Source organism: Oryzias latipes, chromosome 12 (assembly GCF_002234675.1).
Source record: "Oryzias latipes chromosome 12, ASM223467v1".
Taxonomy (NCBI): Eukaryota; Metazoa; Chordata; class Actinopteri; order Beloniformes; family Adrianichthyidae; genus Oryzias; species Oryzias latipes.
The window spans coordinates 16234092-16259727 of record NC_019870.2 but is presented as its reverse complement, the minus strand read 5'-3'; the positions used below and the strand labels follow the sequence as shown (position 1 = coordinate 16259727).

General features: G+C 39.5%; 1 protein-coding gene across 1 annotated transcript; it reads left to right on the top strand.

Annotated features, from left to right (window-relative positions):
* The first annotated feature begins 1175 nt into the window (after positions 1 to 1175).
* Positions 1176 to 24508, top strand: LOC101161069 (sarcoplasmic/endoplasmic reticulum calcium ATPase 2). Its single transcript, XM_004074844.4, has 23 exons — positions 1176 to 1293; positions 1569 to 1586; positions 1656 to 1738; positions 5046 to 5150; positions 6239 to 6377; positions 12741 to 12821; positions 13431 to 13516; positions 14147 to 14302; positions 14417 to 14558; positions 14979 to 15145; positions 17639 to 17727; positions 18703 to 18805; positions 18889 to 19020; positions 19120 to 19239; positions 19332 to 19550; positions 19638 to 19761; positions 19835 to 20046; positions 20121 to 20341; positions 20422 to 20624; positions 20710 to 20795; positions 20870 to 21003; positions 22599 to 22716; positions 22816 to 24508. The coding sequence occupies exons 1-23, from the start codon at positions 1176 to 1178 to the stop codon at positions 23086 to 23088; spliced, it is 3129 nt and encodes a 1042-aa protein (XP_004074892.1). The 3' UTR covers positions 23089 to 24508.
* The last annotated feature ends 1128 nt before the right edge of the window (positions 24509 to 25636 follow it).

Below are 25636 nucleotides of genomic sequence, written 5' to 3'. Positions count from 1 at the left end.
TTTTGAAGTTCAAAATCAGGTTCATATCACTGTTGTTTTTCCCCATCAAAATTTCTTAGAACATTTTACCAAACCGTATGATCACGTCTTTGCAAAATTCAAAGTGTTTCCACACATTGGACTGTACCGATGACTTGATCATTTTTAGCTGCCATCAAATGTGTTTTGTTTGGTGTGATGGCCTACTGTGCCACAGGTCAAATGCTATTTTCCAATATAAATATATATATTTTTTTAATTTTGAAACGATTTTTTTATGGGATTGGCCAATTTGGTTAACAACTTGCCTTAGACAGATCAGTCTGGTTGGATCGTATGGAATAGAAATGTTGATTAATTATTACACTCCTATACATTATGACATAACAGATTAACATAGATTATCAATAAAACTTGAAACATGGAAAAGAAAAAAATCCAATTTAATATTAATAATTATGTTTTAATTATATTACAGAATTTTTATAACATTTATAAAAATGTATAATATTTATAACAGTTGGGCTCACTTTCTTGTGTTAACAATGGTTGGAATCCGGCAGTGAAAACGTTAAAGATTATGTGGATTTAACATGAACAGCCTGCACCACGCAGCAGCAGACCCCTGAACACGCGAGATGGAGAGAAAGAACGACTTCCGGTCTTTTCAGCCAATCAGCGCATTCCACATGCGGACACTGAACGCCGCATTCGACGAAGAGTCGCGATTGGTGCCGATTCGAACGTTAGTGATTCCGCAACAAGGAGCCGAGCTTCAACTCAAACCACATGTTTATTATTACCTGTTTAGATTTTTTTAAATGTCTCGCTAGTTTAAAGGGATAAACGAAAGCGGGAAGCTACAACCGAAAGTGTGGAATAGAAATGAGGAAATTTTTGACGCTGTGAACCGGGAAGCTAGCGGAGCTCAAGGAAGCCGGCGAAATCAAGCAGGGTGCAAAGGCACAGTTAGCTTTAGCCTCTTAGCTTCGCGTTAGCAAAGAAGCCGCTTATTCGTCCACTCTCGCCTTTTCCACCTGCGTGACGCGCGCTTTCGTGGAACAACCACTTGTTCGCTCATAACTGGGCCCTCGCGCAGACGTTTCCTAGTGTTCGTGGCGTGGATCGTGACCGGCTATACTATAGTCGTCGGACTTTCCGAGACGAGCGGTGTCCTCGAGTGTCCGCTGACCATCATGGATAACGCGCACACAAAGACGGTGGAAGAAGTTCTCAGCTTTTTCAACGTAAATGAAAGCACTGGCCTGAGTTTAGAGGAAGTTAGAAAACAACGGGACCGATTTGGACCGAACGGTAAGGAGCCGGTTTGAATCTATATATTAGCTTACAAAAAACACGAAAGTGTTATCCGGGTGTCAACGGATACATACCGGCGACAGAAAAAACGCCTTACGTCACAACCCGGAGTTTATGTAGTAATTTGTCTTTTAGGTGATTTTTTAAAATAGTATTTCTGTCACTTAAAGCACTTTTACATTGTAAATGTATTGCTATATAACATAATGTCCTTTTTCTTTCTATTTTGTTTTCCAACCATCTCTTTGCGGTCTGAATCGGATGATTTGCAGAATTGCCGGCTGAGGAGGGTACGTGGATCTTTTTGTGTTCTTAAAAATATACATTTAAAATGTAAACTAATAAAAAAATTTCCGTAGGCAAGTCTCTTTGGGAACTTGTTCTTGAGCAGTTTGAAGATTTGCTCGTGAGGATCCTGTTATTAGCTGCCTGCATATCTTTTGTAAGTATGACTCAAGTATTTGTTCTGACAGGGGCAGAAGAACATGCATTACAATGAAATAATTTCTCAATTTACTTTAATCTTTTGTTAGATCACCTTCACAACTTTTATAAGCGTTGATATTATAGAAAGGGAAAGGAGAAGCTTAAAAAGGATCAGCACTGGCACTTGCTATGAGACCGACTCACTTATTTAACTGTTTTAGAGCCATGTGGATTTTTTTAGTGTGGAATTTTGACTTCTTTGTTTAATGTTAACAAACTTTCAAAGCTGTGTGATAACTTTAAGAAACACCTTATTAAAACAGTGGTTGTAGTTAAAGACCCACTTTAACAAAAATAGTGTTTTATGGCATATATCTAATGATGGAGATAATATAAAGAAAATTAAGCTTAAAGTTGCATTCTGGAGTATTTCTTAATCCATATCGATTTGAATCTAGAGTAGATGACAAAATGCTGTTGGATAAAGCCTGTAGCTGTGATGCAACTGCTTTAGTTAGTGGGCCACAAGCTTCCTGCTTCACTCCATGATTCTCATACATCCACTTGCAGAGAAATACATCCATGAACGTCTTTGTTTTCCTCGTCTGAGCAGGGATCTGGCTCAAAATTGTAATACTGGATAGCTCCAATATTACTAATCCCATTTTGTTGCATCGTGGAGGTGTGAGGAGCTGAAAGTTCACTGGAGAGCACGTAAACCGATGGATGATGGGAAATGAGTATAGGCTTACTCCACCCCAACAGTCCCGCCCACAACTCAGATGTGAATTTCTAAAGAACTACTGCCACTCTGCAGAAACTATGTCCTAGAAACTGACACAGGTTTTTTGATTATTGACCATAAACAGAGTAATCGTAATTATAAGTCCACTGGGACATTTTTTAAAAGTAGATTAAAAGATGATCGGAGGGGGTGGGGACTTTAACCTAATATTTGATTTGGAAATTAATTTAGTTTCTGTCAAAAAATTAGGACTCCAAAACTTTTATTAAAGGAATTTTAAATATTAAATTTAAGAGTGCAATCTAAGGATAGTAGGTTATTGAATTTGATGTGACTTTAAAACATTGAAATCGCACTCTTTTTTAATACATGCACTCAATTATTATAGTTTTTTTTTTTTTTTTGCCTTTTCAGTATGAAAATTTTCTAAAAATGAAGTGTTTCCTGGTTTTGCACCTTAATTCTTGTCCTAAGCCCTCTACTGTCTTGTGGCTGGACAAGTTGAGTTATATCCTCGGACTTCAACTAACTTAGCTCAAATCTTATTTCCGCGCTCCTCTTTCTGGGTCAGTTGCCGTAGCTTTAATGACGTTTGGTCCTGCTGCCCCGAATGGTTGATTGGAAGACTCGGGAGATGGATGTGCCGGGGGGGGTTCCACTCAGTGTGATATGAAAGCTACTTCCACACTGTAATACATTACTGGTTATTTGTGAATGTTGTTTAAAAGTTAACCCCCTACTTTGCTAATAATGCAGATTGTTTTTGATAAAGTTAAAGTACCAGACAAACAATCGGAGGATCAGAACCTCAACTTTTTCATACAAATGACCAAACCAATTAAAGAACCACAAACCTGTTTCAGAAAAACTTTTTAACAAATTTAATTTAAACAAATTTTACCAAAGCAAAAAAGAGAAAAGCCTGTTTTAAAAAAGATTCCATATAGCTTAAAGACACCAGGACTGAGAGGAAATGGTTCTATGAAAAACAGGAATAAACCCACAAAAATCAAATGTTTAAATCCATGAAGCCAAGCAGGACATTTGCCTCATAAATACAAGTCGAAACAAGTTAAGAAGCTAAAATTAACCAATAAGAAGCAGAAATCATTTTGTAACATTTACCTCATAGTCTCTCAGCTTTGAATAATAATTAGACTTTGGGTGGTTGGTCTGTTGTAACAGATAAGATTACTGAACACTGAGTAAAATATTACCACAGTGATGCCTTCCTACAGTCTTTTGGTTTCAACAAAAAGTAACATGTTGCTGTTCATTATTGCCATCATTATTATCACATACAGTACTTGAGTTAATGATTTACTCCCAACACTGGTTTGAGTGTTGATAGATTTTGTTCTGAAGTCAAATTCAATAGATTTTCTTCTCTTTGCTGTCAATTAGAAGACGTTACTGATGTTAATACATATATAGATATTCATTAAATTGTGTTTTCCTTTATAGCTTTTATGATATCATTCTCAGATTATGTAATGATCAGAACTTGGTGAAAGTTGTTAGAACCCAATTGGTTTTGGCATATTGTCTTTAATTATTGCAAGTCAAATACATTATTTTTCCCCTTTTTTAGTCAGTTCAGTCATTGCAGAGTTTGGAAAACAGTAGTGTCTACGTGTTTTTTAGCCACAAAGACTGACATTTTTTACACTGTTCACATAAGTGAACATGAAAAGAAATTGATGCAACTTATGACATCTATGTCCATGTCATCAATAGATGACGTGGAGGGGGGTGGTGGCAGTTTTTATTGATCTTTTCATTTAATCTTTTTTTTTTATTGCTTTTGAAAGAAGATTTGATAACTTTTCATTTTCTTTTAGCTTGGTTCATTTTTGGGCTTTCTCTTAAAAACAGTTGGGCTTCAATCCAAACAATGATATTATCAATATTTGTAACCGTTGTACATGAAAACCTGCATTATATTGAATCCATTCAGTTTGTGTTCTCAGAGGAATTTAATTGACAAAGTCTGACCACAAGTCCAATATTTCGGTCTATAATGAAGTCGTCCCGTAGTGGAGTGTGTTTCATGGAATAAACACTGAAGGAAAAATGGCTTTAGCCTTCTTATTGGCACTGGAAATGGGTTACTGATGGAAAGGACCGAGGCATTTGGCGCCTCATTGACACACTTTGTTTCTGGCACAGATTCTAAAAGAAGCCGAAGTGGTTCCTGCACTCCTTCTAACACACTTGGCCCAGTTTGCCACAGTGGGATAGACGTACATAGCTGTTAAACTACATCTATTTGTACAGATCTTTTTTATATTTAAGGTGTGTGAATTCTTAGAAATATTTGACACTTTAAGGGAAATAAGAACAAAAAAAAGGGATAAAGCGGCCATCTAATTTTTGTTCTTTGGAATTATTTTTGTGTTATTTACTGAAATACATTATATATTTTTAAATCAAATCGTATCCACAATCTGACTTTTGTTTTTTTTATATGAATACATTTAAAATGTATGTATATATGTATTGTATGCACATAATATCAGTGTCCCCATTTCTGAGACACAATCATATTTCCTAATTTCCTTGTATTTCTTCTGGGCAGGCACTGGCCTGGTTTGAGGAGGGGGAAGAAACCATCACAGCCTTTGTGGAGCCTTTTGTCATCCTCCTAATTCTCATTGCTAATGCCATAGTGGGAGTCTGGCAGGTAAATGCACATTTCATTCAGACATCTATCATGCTACCAGTCTATTTTGGGGAAAAAAATGTGTGGTAAGGAGTTTAGAAACGACTGGAAAAGAAAGGTGAGCATACTGCAAAGCTTAAGATCTCCAGTTGTTTAAAGATTCTGTGTGGAGCCCCCAAAAAATGTGGTTAAATGCAAACTGTAACAAATACGGGCTGTAATGAAAAGAAATGTAACTTTTATTGCTGTTCCATTAAGCTAAGATTTTCTGTATCTTTATTGAATCAATATTGGATCTCCAGCAAAATCCTAGTTAGGAACAAAAATCATCCAAACTACAATATTGATCAGTACTACTGATTTTAATCCCAAACAATTCTGGGGTTTGGTTTTCATTATTTTAAAAGAAACTGAAGCAACACCTCCCGCCTCTCTTTTTGATGACAGAATTTTTCTACCACACTACATCCTGCTGATGGTACCTTTTCTAGTTTAGTGGTTATTTCATTACAAAGGTGAGAACAGTGGAAACAACAGCAAAGGACTGCTTCCGAAGTTAAAATAACATATTTCAAAATATGGTTTTATAGAATCAAACCCAAAAAAAAATTCTTAAAAAACAAATTAAAATAAATTCAGTAAGAAATGCCACAATACTTACAAAGTGCCTTGTAACAAAACATAAAACTAAATGACAATTGGAAAAAAATCAATATCATAATATACAAAAGCGAGATTTACCAATTAAATAAGACATTGTTGTTTAAGTGATAGTCTTATCAGCCGATGACAAAATAAGTGACTCTGACGTTTTTCCTAAATATTTCAAAACTGGTAGTTATTTCATATAGTTTTATTTTTATGCCATTTCATTTTTTGTACCTCATTTCTAAAAAGTTCATGATCTTGGTCCAATGAAGTCAGTTTATTTCTACTATCCAGGTCATGAATTCTTTTCACTAACTATCCTGGGATCATAAACAATAACCTCCTATTGTTCATTCATGTAAAGAATGTGGCACACTTTGTTTCTTTTCATCTTGACCAGTATGTTTGTTTTAAAAAGTTTACTGATCTTTATATATTTACATTTTTCATCTTCTATTCAGGAGCGAAATGCAGAAAATGCAATCGAAGCACTCAAGGAGTATGAGCCAGAGATGGGAAAGGTGTATCGCCAGGATAGGAAGAGCGTCCAGAGAATCAAGGCCAGAGACATCGTACCTGGGGACATAGTGGAAATAGCTGGTAAGAAGACCATTATTTGTTAAACGTTTATAATTCACAGGTCTTTTTCCTCTAATTTTTGTTGTCTTTTATTGCTATTAAGTCACAGAATAAGGGGAGAAAAAAAAGAATATTTATATATAAAAGATGTATCCATTAAAAAAATGTTCTTAAGTTTATGTTACATTTGGTTTATGCTCAAATGACATAAAAAACATGTTAACACAAAAATGTAAAATCTGAAATATTATTCCCAGGATGGTAAAACGACAAGTTTGAGCTGGTGATGACACTGTAGAAAAACAAATGGGTGGTAAGCTGTTAGTGTTTGGCAAATATAAACGCAGGGCTCGACATAGCCATTTGTCCGCTGGCCCGGTCCTGTTTTTCGAGCAGTACGGACCACAAGACTTTATTTTTTACTTGTCCGCTCGGGCCACTAAAATATCTAACAATTAATACATTTTTCATCTTTTTCAATAAAGTATATTTTGCGAAAACGTGTAGATTTACCTCGTCTTTATAATTCACTTTTTCTGCTAGTCCTGTGTTCAGACTTCAAGGGTTTCTATGGGAAACCTTTTATCACCCTTCTCCTCCTCTCCCGCCTGCGGGCGCGGCTGTCACTGCCGAGCACCACGCGGCACGCGCTCACTCAATTTTTTTTCAAACTTTATTGAATGTAACAATTCAATACTAAACAATGTTAAACAGCAACAACGAAGGAACAAGCCAGTGGGTTATTATTACATCTTATGCAGATATATTTAAGCTGACACACATATTAGCGCGGCCCATGGTGGTTTTTCACCGCGATGATCATAAATCCAACACCGTCACTGAAGAGAGACTGAAGCATGTCAGAGATGTGGAAGACATGGCAGGAAACGATAGGAATATGTTAGATGGAGTAATGGGTGGAATTAGTGCTATGGACAGCAAGATATTTAATGAATGCATTGAAGATGAAACTGTATCCACTAAGCTTTAAGCTGAATGTCAAAGAATCAAAGGCAACTCCAAATACCTGAATCTCAGACTCAAATGGAGTATAAGGTCAAACTACTTAATTTTGTTTCTTTACAACACTGTAAGCAGTAAGTATTTCTAGTTAGCTGAATGATCTCAGTAATTTAATTTTATTTCATTTTTCAATTATTTAATTTAATTAAGTAACTAAAGTAACTAAAAAGTAAATGTAACTTTGCAACAGTAACAAAAAGCAGAACCTTAAGGCAGTCAGAGCAGGAAAGTCAATAAAACTTCTTAACTATTGATTAGGAACAAATGTGAAATAGCAGTGATTAGAAGCAGCATGAAAACTTCTTAACTAGTGTTAACTACTACACTGCAGCGCTCTCTTCAAAACATCTGAAACAGACTAGAGCAGATTTAAGTTTGATATGGTCTATTTTCAGTCATTGAAAAGTGTATAAATTAGTGTTAGATGTCACCAGAATGCACCAAATTAAAATTTTCCGGGGGGCATGCCCCCGGACCCCCCTAAAGTTGGAAGCACCTGCGGAGCGGCGGGTCTCGCTGTGCGCGGTGTCGGGCCAGTAATTTTCAAAAACTACTGGCCCTGTGGGCCAGTGCAAATTTCTGGGCTATGTCAACCCCTGAAACGCTTCTCATCACTTCTCCTGATCAGTCTCTACAACAGTTTAGAATAAAAGTAGGAATTATGTAAAGCAGTTATGCAACAGCAGAAGTCCAGTTTGTTCCTGAGCATTTCTTGGCTAACCTCATCTTGGTTTGGGCCACATGTGTTTATGGCTCTTTGTGTCATTGCTTTGCTGTCCTCTTCCCTTTTCTCCCCCTTTCTTTTTCTTTTACGGTCCAGTTGAAAATTTTTTTGTTTGGTCTCAGATTAGTGTTTCCAATGAGTATTTTAATTTTGTACTGATTGTTGGTCATGCACGGTGGCGCAGTGGTTAGCGCTCTTGCCTCATAGCAAGAAGGCCCCTGGTTCAAGTCCCGGCTGGGGGACATGAAAAACACAACATCAATGGGGGACCTTTCTGTGTGGAGTTTGCATATTCTCTCCGGGATCACCGGCTTCCTCCCACCGTCCCACTGCTTCATAGGTTGATTGGCAACTCTAAATTGACCATAGGTATGCATGTGAGAGTGAATGGGTGTGTGATTGTGGACATTCTACCCTGCAACAGACTGGCGACCTGTCCAGGGCGTCCCCTGCCTTCGCCCATAAGTGGCCGGGATAGGCTCCGGCAGCCCCGTGACCCCGAAAGGGGAAAACGGTATAGAAAATGAATGAATGTTGGTTTAACACATAAATGCGATCAACTTAGCTTAAGCTTTTAGGACTTTTCTTAGGGGACTGGCAACTTCTTAGGATGGAAAGGTTTTATTTAGTTATTTTATGTCAACATTGATTTTATAATTACAAAAACATATTAGATAATGTGAAATGATTTTAAAAAGCTCAGGGAAAGAAAATGGCACTGAAATAAGTTTTCATATGAAGAGGCCCAAAGCAGGAAGTCAGTTAATTAACCTGATTGACCAACTCAGCTGCCAGTTTCTCAATGATTTTCTTTTTTTTTTGGTCTGATCACCAATTACTGTGACTTTCTGGCCTACTTAGTCATTTAAGAAAAAAATTGTTCATAAAACATCCGATATTTTGTGATCTTCTAGTTAGTTAAATGAGGCAAAAGACAAGTGTAGCATATGCTTATACCAACAGTTAAAGAGTTTTAATCTTTTTTTATACTTATACACAGTATAAGGAAAAGAATCAAAAGAGCTGTGTATTGCTTGAATTTCCATCCGAAGGAAAGATGCTGCTGCTTTGAGACGTCCTTTGTGTGCGTCTTAAATTATTAATAAGCTCCAGCGGTTCACTGGCTAAAATGAGTCTAAATTGCCTGTTATTTGTGAGCAGATGGTCTAACATATCCTCTGTTTTTAGCTCTCTTGTTTATCAACATAATGACTTATCAATACCCAAGCTGTACAAATATTGCATTGTCTTTGAAAATCATAAAGATTTTCTTGAAAAGTTCACCTTTTGGCTTTGCTCTCCGCCACTTTCAGAGGGCTGTTTTGTTTTTTGTTTGGCTTGCTGTATGTATAAAACGTTTTTCCACTTCAAGTTTCTCTGGTTTCCCCAGTATTTTCTAAAACTAATCAACTTGTTAGAGTTAGTACACATTTTCTTAAATATTTATTTAAAAAAATATTTCTGTCTTTTCTTGTAAGATTTATACATGATTAGATAAACATAGCGTCTTTCCTGTGTTCCTGCTCTCTGCTTTTTACTCCGTTTTTTTTACTTAGTTGTGTGTTTTCTGTGCTGCTTCATTCTGCTAGTACTTTAAGTTTCTCTGAACGTGCAGCTGTGTGTGGGAGCTGTCCCAGGACAATTTCAGGACGTTGTACAAAGTCCTAGAACATTGTAGGTCTGCGTGTCTTAAAGTTCCAGTCCCTGAGAGCAAACATACAACCCCTGGGACAACCACAGTTTCATTGAACCCAAACTTGATGAACAGCCGGCTGCTAGGTAACCTGGACCCTAACTCTAGTCCCTACAAGAATCCCATAGCGTGCTGTTTTCTTTACCACTACACTATTTTCTGGGCTGGACTCAGTCTTTGTGACGTGCTTCTCTCTAGAGTGATCATTGTGGGTTACACTGGGACTGTTTTCAAAATAAATGTGTGGAGTCTGACATAAACTTCTCTCTCAGAGAACAGATGGGAGGAGGAAATGCTGCTGTCCTGGCTATCATTTTCAAAGGGAAATAAGTTACAGACAGCAGACCAAAAGGAGGGGATTTTTGTCTCGCTGAGAAAAAAACGTTTCAAATTAAATGTCTCTTCAGTTAATTTGTTTGCATAAATGTTACTATGCACTACGCACTACTTACTATGCAGTTAAATGAATAAGAGCAGCTTGAAAATGAAAAACTGGAGGTTTTATTGTGTTTAATGCTTCAGAAGATAAAACAATTAATCTTGGGTCTGTTTCTAGTTTGTAATTTACCATTATACAGTAATTGCTGTTTTGAAGACTTACAATTAATAGTTTTTAATAATGCCCTCACTGTTGAGAAACAAATCCACCAAAGGGATTCAGCTTTCCTTTCTTACTGTCTGTTTAATCCTGCATTTCTTTTGTCTTCTTGCTGCTCACTAAGTATGGAAAATATCAAAGATATCGAGAGTTTCCCTTTTGAAATGCTAACATCGTGATCCATTTCTCTGTTGTTGACTTTGAACCTCATCTTTGCCGTAGTACATCAGGGACTTCCAGCCACCCAGTATTACAAACACGCTCACTGAAACTATGCATATTTTGTTGTGTGCCATCACAACAAAGTCCCACTCTGATCATCCTTTGATCTATTTTCAAAGCGTTCCCAGAAGTCTTTTAATTACTACTTTGCTGTTTTTAGCCCCAAAAATGTTCATTTTTTAGGACATCGTTTCTGCAGAGCAGCAGAGGTTCATAAAAAAAGCCGATTTGTGGGCAGGATCGTTGGCGTGGCGCAACCCCGCCCCCTTCATGGAAGTAATGCTATAAAAACATGTTTATAACACTAAAAACCAATCTTATCGAGGACTTAGTTTATTTTCTTGTGTCTGATTGGCTGATCACTTGTTGAAGTTGAGGTTAATATATTCTAGATTTATCTGTCCAGCATCCTCTGTGAAAGTCAAACTTTTTATCTTTTTACCTTTATCTTCTCTTTTAGTTTGAAGACTGTTATGAGTGTGAAAGTGGGTTTGTCCTCTGACATTATTCCCTCTATATAACCCTGGAATGGAAAATAACATGGAAATTTGGGAGGATTTCCAATTAAATTGACCAGTCTTTGGGTTTTAACTAAGGGTACAACAGATCACCAGCCTAGTTCGGCACACACATGCACCGCAGATCCCCCCTCCCTTTATGTGCACCTCCCGCGCGCTTCATTTAAATCAATTGTCTGTTAACACCGAAGGCAAAATGATTCACACCGTCTTTGTTTTAGCATGCGTCAAAGTTGGTGCTTGACTTTTGTCCAGAAGTGTGTCAACCCGCAAGTCCGCCGGGAGTTGTGGGAGGAGCTTCTGGCATAAGTTTTTCTCTAACCTCATCACGTAGGACGTGGATGATGAGGGGTCAGGTGACATGATCTGAACCATGAGGTTTTGATCCGCTGCACCCCTAGTTGTAACAATTCTAGCAGCTACATTTTTCTTTCTTCACTATGAAGTCGGGAGATGATGGAGGTTTGTCAGTCTTTCATTAATTGTGGAACCAGGCAAAATGTGTGCTGGTTCAGTTGAAGAGAAACCTATTTCTTGTTGAACTAAAAATGTTTCTATTTTGAATCAGATTGGGTTCAATTGGTTTCTTACTTGAGACGTTGAATTTTCCACGCGGAGGAGTGGGTTGCAGGTTGGAGGCTGCTGCAGACCCCTTTGAATGGTCATGACAGTATCGCACATCATGCCGTTTCTATTTTTAGCCCGCACATGGAGATTTCCTCTTAAAGCAGATGTTTTCAGCATCCCTCCCTCCACCAAATAAAGCAGTATATTTTCTGCTGCTCAAAATACTTTGACCATTTTTGGATGTGTGTTTTTAAAAGGGCCCATCCAATCCTCCTTTCCTCTCCTCCGTCCACCCTCACATTTTGAAGGGCACTCTTAGTGTAGGTTTACATGTCTGTCTGCACAAAAAATCTGTCCGTCGCTGTTTTATTTATTTATTTATGTAATTTTTTTGTGTGTTTGTGTGTGTTAAACAAATGGAAAATATATTTTAAATCTCCAACAGCAGGCTCCTTTTTTTTTTAAACTTTTTATTTTATTTAGAAGTACAGTCTTGCCAGCTTAGCTTAATGTGACCTTTCAAAAGGTGGAAATAAACATATTTCATAGCTGCAGGAAGTGGTTGAAGTGTGTTTGATTTGTTGCCCTCAAACACATCTGAATGTTGGTAACGAACATTTTCTCTTTTTGAAAGAATACACAAGTAAACAAATGTGCTGTTTCATGACATTTGTTTTATTGGAGGTTCTGTAAATCCCCATTAATGGAAAGACTGAGCAGAGCTATTTTTGTCCTACGCAAGAACTGCGTGGAAGCTTGATTCTTTCTATAGTATGTACCGCTCTAAAATAACCTGTCTATTTTATTGGTGTCAACGAACCTAAGTGTAAAAACCTGATGGCTAATTTTGTTTCAAAGTCTTTTATAGTGTTTTTTTTCTGTCTCTTTACTGTGAATTCAATAGATTTTTTTGCCTTTTGCACATTTATTTGCCTTAAAATGTATTCATGGTGATGCTTTCATTTTTTGCCCACATTGAAGATTTATCTATATTCTTATCAGGATTATTTATAGAAAGTTTTGTTGCTTTTGTCCACAGTTGGTGACAAAGTGCCTGCAGACATCCGGCTGGTTTCTATCAAGTCAACCACTCTGAGGGTCGACCAGTCGATTCTAACGGGTAAACCCTTTCGAAATCTTGCTCTTCTTTTTCTTTTAACGCTGAAACTAATCATTTTTAGTGATATTTTAGATCCAACGTCAATGTTTCTTTTGCACAGACATTCTTTTTTGTAATTTTCGTTTATTTGGAGAGGAGAAAAAAATCGACTCTAAAAGAATCTTATTTTGATTACATTTGTCGTGTCTTCCTTTAAGTGTGTAATGAATTCTTGGAGAAAAAAGTCGGAAATTATTGTAAAAATGTCAAACCTAATCATCTTTGGATGGATATGTGGTCAAAAAGGTATCGGGGAAAATATCAGGAAAGCTTCAGAAGGATTGCTACTGTCTAATCTTTCTCTGCTACCTTAATTGGTAGTGAATTCCAGGAGATATTTTGGTGTTTCAGCTTTTTTTTTTTTTTAAAGTCTTCCTTTCAACAGTCAGGCCAGCATTTCCCCCTTTAACTCTGTTCTAATGTTTACTCCACACAACACAAAAATGTTTAATGTGGGGTTTGACAGGCAGCTCACGTGATTCTGCTTTCTTAGTACTCTGCTGTATAGAAAGTATCAACCGACAGACTCTAGTATCATTTCCTTTTGTGTGATTTTCTGGTTTTCTGCAGGAGAGTCTGTGTCTGTGATCAAACACACAGATCCAGTGCCCGACCCACGTGCCGTCAACCAGGACAAGAAGAACATGCTCTTCTCTGTAAGAGACTCTTCTGTTGTTTGTCTTTCCCTTAATTCATACTATTGTGTGTTTATGATGACTATCTCCAAATGTTCTGATTTGACAGTCATGATTGGTTGACAGTCCTAAAGCTAACCATTAACTCTTCATCTTTAATCATAGTTAAATGTGCAGTAGCAGTAAATAACTAGAAAATACATTCAGAGGAAAAACAAGACGTTTTTTCATAATTGGGTTTTATTTTTAGCCTGCAGAACAACTTAAGTGAGTAAATTGTTAGTACTCAAAGTAAACCCTTAACTTTGATCAAATGCAGTTTGGCTCTTAGTCATCAGTTCTAAATCACTGGTGAGTCTGACGCATGTCTTCCCCAACAATAAATCAACCTCTGTCAAATCAGGACACATTCTAATTTCTCCATACAACTTTAGCAGAACATATTTCCAAAAATGTTAATTTTGTTGCTAGAAATATCAAAATCTTTTAATGTGTGATCCGTATCAATGAAAAAATCTTTTAGCCTAATAAGAGTCTTGTGAAAATGATTTTACAATAATTCTTTTTTTCTTTTTTTGGGAGATGGGAGCTTGTTTGTTGAATTGGGTGTTCTGCTTTCGCATCTTTATATCTACTTGTTGGACTCGACAGGGTACAAACATTGCAGCTGGCAAAGCGGTCGGTGTTGTTGTGGCCACAGCTGGGAACACAGAAATAGGCAAAATCCGAGACGAGATGGCATCAACGGAGCAGGAGCGAACGCCCCTGCAACAGAAACTGGACGAGTTTGGACAACAGCTGTCCAAGGTTACACATGGGGCTCTTTTTGTGCCAAACATTTATGCTAAAATCCAACCACAAAAGACAATCGATGATTAGATTTTCATCATCGGTGTTTTCTGACATGATGTTGGGTTTCAGGTCATTTCGCTGATCTGCATCGCCGTGTGGATCATCAACATCGGACACTTTAGCGATCCTGTCCACGGCGGCTCCTGGATCCGAGGCGCCGTCTATTACTTTAAGATTGCTGTGGCTCTGGCTGTTGCTGCTATTCCTGAAGGTACCTGATAAAGATCATCGTTCAGGAAAGAAGTTTATAAAAAAAATCAATACATACAGGTCCTTAATTCATCAGTGTCCCAATCCAGTCTCTGAATGGATTTGATTCTTATTATCAAAAGATTGGATTCACCATTCAGTGCAAAATTATATCTAAATATTGTATTTTTTATTTATTATACACTTTTGTTTAATTATGTAACATAATTGTTGGTTTAAACTGAAAAAGTAGATGACAAAGTTCATGTTTTGCATTTTAAATGACATTTTCTGCTGCACAGGAAAATGTATTGAGGAATTTTACTGTATGAGGTTTTTTTACGAGCAACAATAGTGATATAAGATGATATAAATTGTCATTCCAATACTCAATCTTTGGATTTATAAGTGAATGAAATCGTTCCTTCCTGTTTCTGCTCAGGACTTCCCGCTGTCATCACCACCTGCTTGGCTTTGGGGACGCGGCGCATGGCCAAGAAGAACGCCATTGTCCGCAGCTTACCCTCAGTGGAGACCCTGGGCTGTACATCTGTCATCTGCTCTGACAAGACCGGGACACTAACCACCAATCAGATGTCTGTGTGCAGGGTGAGGGACTGTTTTCCTTGGTCTCCTTAACTAACTGGTTGAGTAGTTTTCTCCACCTCTTGGGCAAAATGAAGAGTCAGTGTTGCTTCTTCATCATTTAGTTGGTGTCAGTTTCACCAGAGGTGCTGCTTTGATTCACTTTTGAACTTGTCTCACCTGTTAGGGGGAGAAGATTCTTTAAAAATGAGAACAAGAGGACAAAATGAATTTTGTCCTCTTGTAGAGGAAAAAGAATTTTTATGAGTGTTTGTTAGGAGCTTGACACCATTTTTTTTCTCCAGATTGAAATTCATTTATTTTAGAGCCAGTGAGGTAATTTAAGTGCTGAGACTTAGAAAGTCCTAAAGTTTCCGATCATCGTAACCTTTGTGCTCCACTAAATTCCATAACCCTGATGCGTCTAATGACTTCAATAGAAAATTCTAAAATTAAATCCAATTAAATTATCATTCAAACTGCAGTAACCCAAAGTAAATTTTTATTAAATAGAGTAATTTCCTTTGGAATGAGCTGAAATTTCAGATGACATTCAAGTCTGCAGTTTATCTTTTTGAAAGGTATTTAACTGAAGCAAATGCAATCACAGTAACAGAAACATTCAGTTCAACTTATTAATAAAGCCACACTTCATAAGGATGTCTCAAAGTGCCAAACAAAATTCAAAAACCAACCTTTTTGCCTTTTTTTAAAATTATTTTTGTTTAATTCAGTTGAGGTCATTCCAATTAAAACAGATTTTCTTAAATATTATTTTTTTGTGCAAATTACTCCCAAACTGAAACATAGTTTATTATTAAGCAATCCCTTAACCTACCATATTACTCTCAGAATTATAACGCCAATACATGAGTCCTGGATTACTTTGAGCTCTGAAGTGATAATCAATTTCTCAATCGTAAAAGGGGGCAGTATGGCAACATGACGACTAATATTGTTTACCTTTTGTAAAGTGAAAGTCGCTGAAAACGGAGGAAGAGTTCTTAGCATTCATCAGTTTAGTCATTGAAAATATCAGCCATCAGACAAATGAGGACCCAGCATGGAACCGGATGTTCGTGTTCCTCTGAAACTAAATTAAATAACAACCTGTGGGACGGCGAATGGTGGACAGTGAGGCTCCACTGTACTCCCAACGCTGATGCCTTCAAAAGTGACCACAGATAATATCAATGGTTTCAGTGGAATCTTTGTGCTGAAAACTAGGATGAAACGTCTAGCTGGACCAGACTCTGCCATGATCATTTAGGTCTTTACAAAGACTGTCTGATCTTCAAAGGTCTTTGTAATTTTTACCACAGGACAAAATATATATTTTTAAACTATTCAATTAAATGAAATAAAGCCTTTTTTTTTTTTTACTCAAAGTGAAACTTTTGCACTTGTCAGCAGATGCTTTAGCCGACTACTGGTGAGCTGTGTTCTCCACATGAGATGTTTCAGCTTCTTCCACCGATGTTTTAAAGATCAGGACTTGTAGATGGCCTCTTTAGAACAGTCTATTGTTGCACAACGTGTGCTTTGACTTTTAAGTTCACCTTCAATCCCTGCAGGCTGCTCCTGGCTCTCGTATCCATCCGTTTCAATTTATCCTCAGTTTTCCTCTGTGGATCTGAAACGTCTGACGGAATTCCCACTTCTAAGATGCCTGTGATGCCTAATTAGAGGAACCATTTTAGTTGAACACGTCCCTGTAGTCAAATTATTCTAGTCTCTTCTAGATCATAAAAAAGAACCAGACTGAAATGTTGGCTGACGCCTCCATCGACTAATGATGATGTAAATGCAGCTTCTTTGCTCTGCATCCCTCACCCCTCTGTTCAAACGGAGCACTGATCACAATGCAGCCACTCTCTTTCAAACAGCATTGCATAACTGACCCTGTGTCTCTTCCTGCTTTCTCTCCCTACCTGTGTTGCTTGTGCAGCCCACACAGTTTTTCACAGTTCAATGCGATGGAGAGGAATATTTAAAAGCATTAAACGCAAATTAAAGAGAAAAAGACATACATTTGAGCTTTTTACGTGTCACTCGTCCCTTTTGTGTTGCTTTTTCTGCTGCAGGACATGGAGACTCACCTCCACTTTCATTTATGAATAAGCAGGACTGCCATGAACCGTGAAATGAAAATAGAGATAGTATAGAAAAATGTGTAAAAACTGATTCTAATCTGTGAATCTTAACAGCTCTTTTCTCATTGTCTGAACTCTGGGAGTTCCAAATTTACAGCTGCACACATGGAAACTTTAGGCTAACCTCTCTGTAAGATGACATTAATGTATCCTTCCCTTCAAAGTGGCCTGTCTCTGTTTTAGTTCAAGCTTTTATTGCATCCTGCTCAGTGTTTCCTTCACACAAACTGTACTGCGCTGCCACCTGCTGGTTGCACTCCCAAATGGCATATGTGCCAAAACTTTCCTTGAGTTGGAACGTATTCCAGTGAGAATGATTAGCCAAAGCTATTTTCTCTAAATAGTTTTTCCTTCTCTCTTTCAGATGTTCATTGTTGATAAGGCTGGAAGTGATCACTGCTTCTTAAAGGAATTCACCATCACCGGCTCCACGTACGCCCCGGATGGAGCAGTGTGAGTATTTTAAGCCTGCGTTTCATGCACTGCAGCTAGCAGGGCTGTAAGACGTCTGTCAGGGAGGCTACAGTCTTCCAGTGAAGCAAAAGAGCGAACTTCAGCACTGGGAAAATGACAGGAATGCAGCTTAAGGGGTTGATTGAAGAGGTGATGAACATAAACTACATTCTTTGATGTAGGAGAACTTTGAGACAAACTGTATTATATTTTAAACACCCACTCCAATGGAAATGATATTTTGCTGGAGGACATGTATAAAGAAAATGTTATGTTTCTGAATATCTCCTTATTCAAATTGTTATGAATCAGGAGCAGACGAAAAGATGCAGTCTGAAAAAGAGCGAATTTTTGATGTAAAAAACTGCTAGGCGGGTCACAAGCTCCCTGCTTTGACCTCTGGACAACAGGGAGGGGAAGGGGCGCCAACAGTCCTGCCCACAAGGCGGATTTCGAATGATTTCTTGCCACTATGCAGAAAATGTTGTAGAAAACGACAGTTGGAAAAAAAAGAAATCAGAATTAAAAGCCCACTGGGAATGCTTTAACAATAGATCAAAAAGATGATCAGAGTGGAACTTTAATGCTTTTTCAGACTTGAATATTCCAAATCCATTTTTTTCCCTTTTGAGAGCGGAGCTCCTGTGATAAATGAGGGGCTGCTGTTTTCCCAGTGTTATCGCTCAAACCAACCTGTTGAGGGCGTTGCACATCTCAATGGTGATTTCTGTAAAAGATGAGAATAGATAAGTTTACCTGTCTTTTAAAAGCAAAAAGCTTTTTTTTGTGTCCCTGGAATAAGAAATGTCTCTGTGTCGGATACTAACATGCTTTATCACTTTGTGGAAATGTGGTTCCAGACATGTATTGTGCTCAACAGTTAATGTACTTAAATGTGTGTCATTCAAGTTGACCCTCGTCAGAAACTCTTGTTTCCTATAAAACTATGTTGTTGTATTTTCCCCCTTTGTTTAGGTTTCATAATGAAAAACCAGTCAAATGCTCCCAGTATGACGGTTTGGTGGAGCTGGCGACCATCTGTGCGCTCTGCAATGACTCGGCCCTGGACTACAACGAGGTGGGTCTCTTTTGACTGAACAGGACATTTTGTTCCAGAATTCGTCAGTGAATACATTTATTCCCCTTTTCTGTGTCCATCAGGCCAAAGGCGTTTATGAGAAAGTGGGTGAAGCCACCGAGACGGCGCTCACGTGTCTGGTGGAGAAGATGAACGTGTTTGACACGGACCTTAAGAGCTTGTCGAAGGTCGAGCGAGCCAACGCCTGTAACTCTGTATGTAACCTCATGCTCTGGTTATCAAACTGAGGATTTGAGCGGAAATAAGTGTATATTTTCTTATGTTTAAGGCTTTCTCTGTCTTTGAAATCACAGGTAATCAAGCAACTGATGAAGAAAGAATTTACTTTGGAATTTTCCAGAGACAGGAAGTCTATGTCCGTTTACTGCACTCCCAATAAAGCCCGCTCCTCTTTGGGCAAGATGTTTGTTAAGGTAAAAAAACGGCATCAAAGATCTGACAAATTCAACTATTTAACAAAAATGTTGCTGTTACAGTTTGTTTATGAATACTATTTTGTTCCCAGGGTGCCCCAGAGGGAGTGATTGACAGGTGCACACACATCCGCGTGGGCAGCACCAAGATGCCAATGACTCCTGCCATCAAGGACAAGATCATGTCCGTGATCCGAGAGTACGGCACCGGCAGAGACACGCTGCGCTGTCTGGCTCTGGCCACTCGAGACGAACCGCTGCACAAAGACAGGCTGGTGTTAGAAGACTCCACCCGCTTCATAGAGTATGAGGTGAGAGCCTATCCAGAAAGTTCTGTCCGAATCATCAGATTCCAGTTTTTTTTTTTTTTTTTTACTTTTGAATTTCTTTTTTTCTAGACTGATCTGACATTTGTGGGCTGTGTCGGGATGCTGGATCCTCCCAGGGCAGAGGTGGCGGCCTCTATCAGGCTCTGCCGCCTTGCAGGCATTAGAGTGATTATGATCACCGGAGACAACAAGGGTAGGAAGAGCCAACCAAATAAATAATTTAGGACCTTTTGAAGCCATTTGAGGTAAACCCTTGTATATTTTAGGAACGGCGGTGGCTATCTGTAGACGCATCGGTATCTTCGGGGAAGAAGATGATGTTTCCAGCATGGCGTTTACCGGCAGGGAGTTTGACGATCTGTCCCCCGCTGCCCAAAGAGAAGCCGTGGTCAAGGCTCGCTGCTTTGCCCGTGTGGAGCCTGCTCATAAGTCAAAGATTGTTGAATACCTGCAGTCGTACGATGAGATTACAGCTATGGTGGGAGATTTGTTTCGTCAGATGTTACTGGAAACGTGAGCAGACCCGACTCAGCTGTCAATCTGTTCCCTCAGACCGGCGATGGCGTCAACGATGCCCCCGCCCTGAAGAAGTCTGAGATCGGCATCGCCATGGGCTCGGGCACAGCTGTGGCCAAAAGCGCCTCGGAGATGGTGCTGGCTGACGACAACTTTGCCACCATTGTGGCTGCGGTGGAGGAAGGCAGAGCCATTTACAACAACATGAAGCAGTTCATCAGATACCTCATCTCTTCAAACGTGGGCGAAGTCGTCTGGTGAGGACTCGTCTGCACTCACTCGTCTCTTTTTTTTGGGGCAAATTTGGTTTGTGTCAACCCTCTTCCTTCCTTTACAGCATCTTCTTGACCGCAGCTCTGGGTTTTCCTGAAGCCCTCATCCCTGTTCAGCTGCTTTGGGTCAACCTGGTGACTGATGGTTTCCCCGCCACCGCTTTAGGCTTCAACCCTCCAGACTTGGATATTATGACCAAACCTCCACGCAACGCTCGGGAGCCTCTCATTTCTGGCTGGCTGTTCTTTAGATACCTCATCATCGGATGTAAGCAAACATCCTCGATTCTGTTAAACCCTTGAATCCCTTGAAAAGTTTGGATTCTGTTTGACGGACTGGTTTGGCTCCGTAGGTTATGTCGGGGCGGCCACTGTCGGAGCCGCTGCTTGGTGGTTTGTGGCGGCTGAGGATGGACCGAGGATCACCTTTTACCAGCTGGTAGATCTTTGTAGATTCTTCATATGAGCATGCATATGCATTTTTTTTTTACCCTTGTTATTTATTTCCAACAGAGCCATTTTTTGCAATGCGCTCCGGATAATCCCGACTACCTGAACGTAGATTGTAAGGTGTTCGAGTCCCCTTACCCAATGACCATGGCCCTGTCTGTGTTGGTCACCATTGAGATGTGCAACGCCCTCAACAGGTTGGTTTGAGCGATAAGACTGGGAAAACAGCCGCCCCTCATTTATCACAGGAGCTATGCTCTAAAAAGAATTTGTAATTGATGTAATAGATTTCAACTCTATTTCTTACAGCTCACTACACACTTGATACACTTTTTTCAGACAGCAATGAATCTTTTTACGTTTTTTTTTTTCTTGTTTAAACTCTCAAAGTTCAAACCTTCATAGAAGAATATTATAATATGAAAACAAAGATCTGCTGAACGCATTGTGTGCTGTACAGAAGACACGGCACAGACGAGATGGATTGACAAGCAATCAGGACGCAGAACTTAATGCGCTGTAAAATAAATGAAAAGGATGCATAATTACACTTTCCAAAAGTCTGCTAAGCAGTGAGGCCACAAAAGCTGAAGGGTGTTCTAGTGAGTGACCACTGTGTAAACCATCGGGATCCTGATCTGTCTGCAGGATGAACTAGTATAGACACCTGAGCTCATCTGGTCTCCATTTTGGTAAATGGTAAATGGCGTATACTTATATAGCGCCTTTCTTCCTACAAGGACAAAGCGCTTTACAGTCACAGACCCATTCACGAAGTCACACACACATTCACACACACATTCAGACACTGGTGGCGGCTCCGCTGCCAAACACAGGCGCCTGCCTACCACCAGAGGCAAGGTGGGGTTCAGTGTCTTGCCCAAGGACACTTCGACTCATGGGCGTGCAAGGCGGGAATCGAACCTTTAATCTTACGATCATGGGTCGACCGCCCTACCGCTGCACCACGGCCACGGCCGCCCCATTTTGGCTAAGATTCCCACATCTCTGGGTGCACAAGTACCAGAATAAAAGTTTGGGAATAGCTGTCCACTCATTTGTGTTATACCACGTTCACATCGGGCTCATGACGCACGTTCTTGAACACGTTCACACTGGACCTTCGGCGGCGAGCGGCGCTCGTCCTGCACCTACAGTTGGAAGAGGTTTGGTGCAAATCTGGTGGATCTTGCTCCAGGCTTCTGCTGTCACAGCTCTATTCCGATATACGAGAGACTTGGTGTCATAGAATTCCAGACGGGCACAAACTGCACTCCTTCATCATCACTTTTATAACCGCAGAGCAAAGGAACGCCATTGTGCGGAGTTCCTGATTGGTCAAAAGTTCATCTGGTTTCAACACACGTTCAAGTTTTGTACATAGAGCCAGAACAGATGGCGGAAACTTGGGTAGCGACGCACAAACACAAGAGTTTTGAACGTGGAAGCCTGAAACGTGTGTTTATGCGGGTTTACATAGACTTTATTTGAGATTGGCCTCTGGAACCCATGATGCAGAGGATGGTGTGAATGTAGGTTTACTGGTACAATTTTAATTTGCAGACTAAAAAGATCCAGACCAGCTCAAAGCTATTCTAGAAGCACAGTTGATGGTCTTCACCTGCAGAAAATGCAACAAGGCAGGATGATGTCTTTCCATGTCAAGCGTGCACCAAAAAAATGAATAAATAAATTCAAGACAAGATATTCACAACCTACTCCCATTTTTAAGGAGCCGAATCAACTGAAGTGAATGCAGGAGGCTGCATTTTAACGTTGCTGTGTTTGTCAGTGTGTCAGAGAACCAGTCCCTGCTGAGGATGCCTCCCTGGGAGAACGTTTGGCTGCTGGGATCAATCTGCCTCTCCATGGCCCTTCACTTCCTCATCCTCTATGTGGAGCCTCTGCCGGTAAGGAAGAGGCTTTCTTCCTTTTTTTGCTTATTCTGATGAACTAAAAAGAGAAAAAGATTTGGACTTCTTGTCGTCACTTCTTGTTTCCATCTACAGATGATTTTCCAGATCACCCCTTTGAATCTCACTCAGTGGCTTATGGTGCTCAAGATCTCACTGCCCGTCATCCTGCTGGACGAGCTGCTCAAGTTTGCTGCCAGAAACTACGTGGAGCCTGGTAAAGAGCTGGAGAAGGCCGCCAGCTCCAAAGGCTGCCCCCTGCCTGCATGTATGGAGGGCATCTCCTGGCCCTTCGTGGCCATTACTCTGCCCCTGGTCCTCTGGATCTACAGCTGCGACACTAACATGGCCGACATGTTCATGTCCTGACTGATTTGAGCACCACCTCTACTTTTCCATCCCCTCCCCCACCCCACCCCACTGCCATCACCTCCCCTCCCTCGTTCTCTCTGCCTTCCTCACTGTGCATCATTAGTGTGTGTGAAAGTGTGCGAGTGTGGATGAGAAGGACCAACAAAAACACAACAGATTCTGTAAAGACCAATCCTTTGAATTTGTAAAAGGGTGAGGCTGTAAATCTGAGCGTCACTCCCAAGGCTGTGGACTTTTGCTGATTGGAAAGAAAATAGTGTTGCCAGTTCTTGTTTTTTTTAATTTCAATGATGCCTTTAAGGTATGTTTTAAAGATGGGAACTTCATGTCCTTTGTCACTACAATTAGAGAACATTTTCTTTACCTTCCCTGATGTTAAGAAAGAAATGGAAGATATGTGATTTGATCTGTACAGAGATGGAACACTATTTTATGCAACTTTTTTTTGTTTGTTTTTTGTTTTTGTAAAGCTTTTGAAGTTGCTTTGACCGGCGTGGCTTAGACATTACCGCCTTGATTTCTTTTCTAACGTGTACCATTGTGTCTTCAGTGTAAACTCAAACGTTTGTAAGGACGGGCGCCATGCGGCAGATGAGGATGGAGGCAGGTTTGGGATGCTTGGCTTTAAGCAAAACGAGAAAAAGAGCATCAGTAGCTGCATGTCGTGTCCACGCATGAACGAACGGTTTCTCATTTCTAAATTTCCCCCTAACAATAAGTCAACGATATTCTTTTCTACGGTTTGGATGGAAATCAGTTTTTCTGCACCGAGCAGCAGCTACCTCAATAGTTGTTTATTTTTCTTTTTGCTCATCTGGAGTTTGTTCTTCTCCCCCCCTCAGTGCTCGCCGATAACATCTGAGGTGTGTCCCTATATATGCCTGTGCAGAAAACGAAGAACAACACGCCCACTACTCTCTCTAACACCTAATGTTTGTGACAATAAGTCTGGAGGGGAACGCTATTTACCATCTGTGACGTTTGATTCAAAGGACAAAAATAAAGAAAATCTTAACATCCATAATACTAAAGTGCTCCAAATGGACATTGAATGCAAATAAATATTCCAACTGCCCCCCCCCCCTTTTTTTTTTTTTCTTAAAGGAAAATACAGTGATAAACCCTTTGAATCAAGTGTTTTCTGTCTTTTATTTAATCCAGTTAAGACTCGTTTGTCATAACTGTTCGTTTAAGTGTATTTGTCTGTACATATAATACTTGAATACAAATATTTCAGACATATGAATGCTTATGTTTTCTTTACGCGACACGGCAGAAAAAAAGCCTTTGTGACACGGATCCTAATCTGCGGTTGGATTCCCGCAGACCTTCAGATTTGGAGTTCTTGTTGGATCGCACTCCTAAACCCGACAATACTAATCCTAAGCGCATCGTTTTGTGTGGATATTAAAAAAAACAAAAAAAAAAGAAACTGTCTGAAGCATGTTGTTTAAGTAGATTGGTTTTGATCTGCCTGTTTTGCTCCTAAAAGCGTTTTTTTTTGTCCCTTCAATGCTTTCCATTGGCTCCCATGTCATTAGAGTGAGTATCCATTTCTGCTTTGTATTAATTGTACAAAATGTTACTTTCTATTAGTCACTTGTGTTTTCTCTAGTATCATAAAGTAGCTGTTTCATGTGGTTGGTTGTGCCGCCGTTCCACCTTAAGCCACCATTGTGATTGTGCCGTTCTTTCCACCTCTGACACTTGCTTCCAGTCACAAAATGACCTTCAAAGTTGAGACAATGTGCTGTTTTTGAGTTTGCTGTGCTGACTTCATCCTTCTTTTCATTTCTTCATAGGTTGGCTTTTATGATTCCTTTTCATTCAGAGCGCTCTCAGAACTTCCTGCTGTCCAGCATGAGCTTCCTCCGCCTCTGTCACCTTGCTGACCAGCAGTACGTATCCATACACAACCCACCAGAACAGCCAAACATGCAAAGGTATAATAGAAGCATCACAAGCTGTTGCAGACTTTAAAATGCACATGTATCTGTGTGCAACCAATAAACCCATTTTTGTTGGTGTGTTTATACCCCCCCTAAATCAATCCCTCCTGCATGAAAGAACTGACTTCCATCGTAGTTTGTCACATCTTTAAAACTGGGTAGAATAATCGTAAGTGTAAATCCATGCATGCCTCTCAGCTGTATAGTACTCTAATAAGGTTTTAAGATGGCTATATTTAATAAATCATATCACTTTTTATTGTAATGATTTTGCACAACGTTGGAGAAATGACTCGAGCTGATCTGGATCCGTCCCCGACACGCATCATTCATCGGTAAATCTGCAATACAACCGGTTGTTTTCTTACCGCCTTGGCATTCCAGTTCTTTTAATGTTACTTTGAACTGCTGTGAAACTGTGATTTTTATTGTGAGGGGGACATGTAACGCCTTCTCTGTGACATTTTATTTTCCAACAATAACGCCGATCTGTAAAGAAGCTGTCCATATTTATCAAAAGACTGATAACGATTCAACAAGCATTACTGAGGTTGTGGTTTCAGGTAAATAAACTATTCTATTATTTGATTTGTGTC

Coding starts and splice junctions, on each gene's coding strand:
- LOC101161069 (XM_004074844.4), top strand. CDS start 1,176: ATGGATAACGCGCACACAAAGACGGTGGAAGAAGTTCTCAGCTTTTTC. Junction 19,021..19,119: donor GAGCCAACGCCTGTAACTCT/GTATGTAACCTC, acceptor TTGAAATCACAG/GTAATCAAGCAACTGATGAA. Junction 19,762..19,834: donor GATCACCGGAGACAACAAGG/GTAGGAAGAGCC, acceptor TGTATATTTTAG/GAACGGCGGTGGCTATCTGT.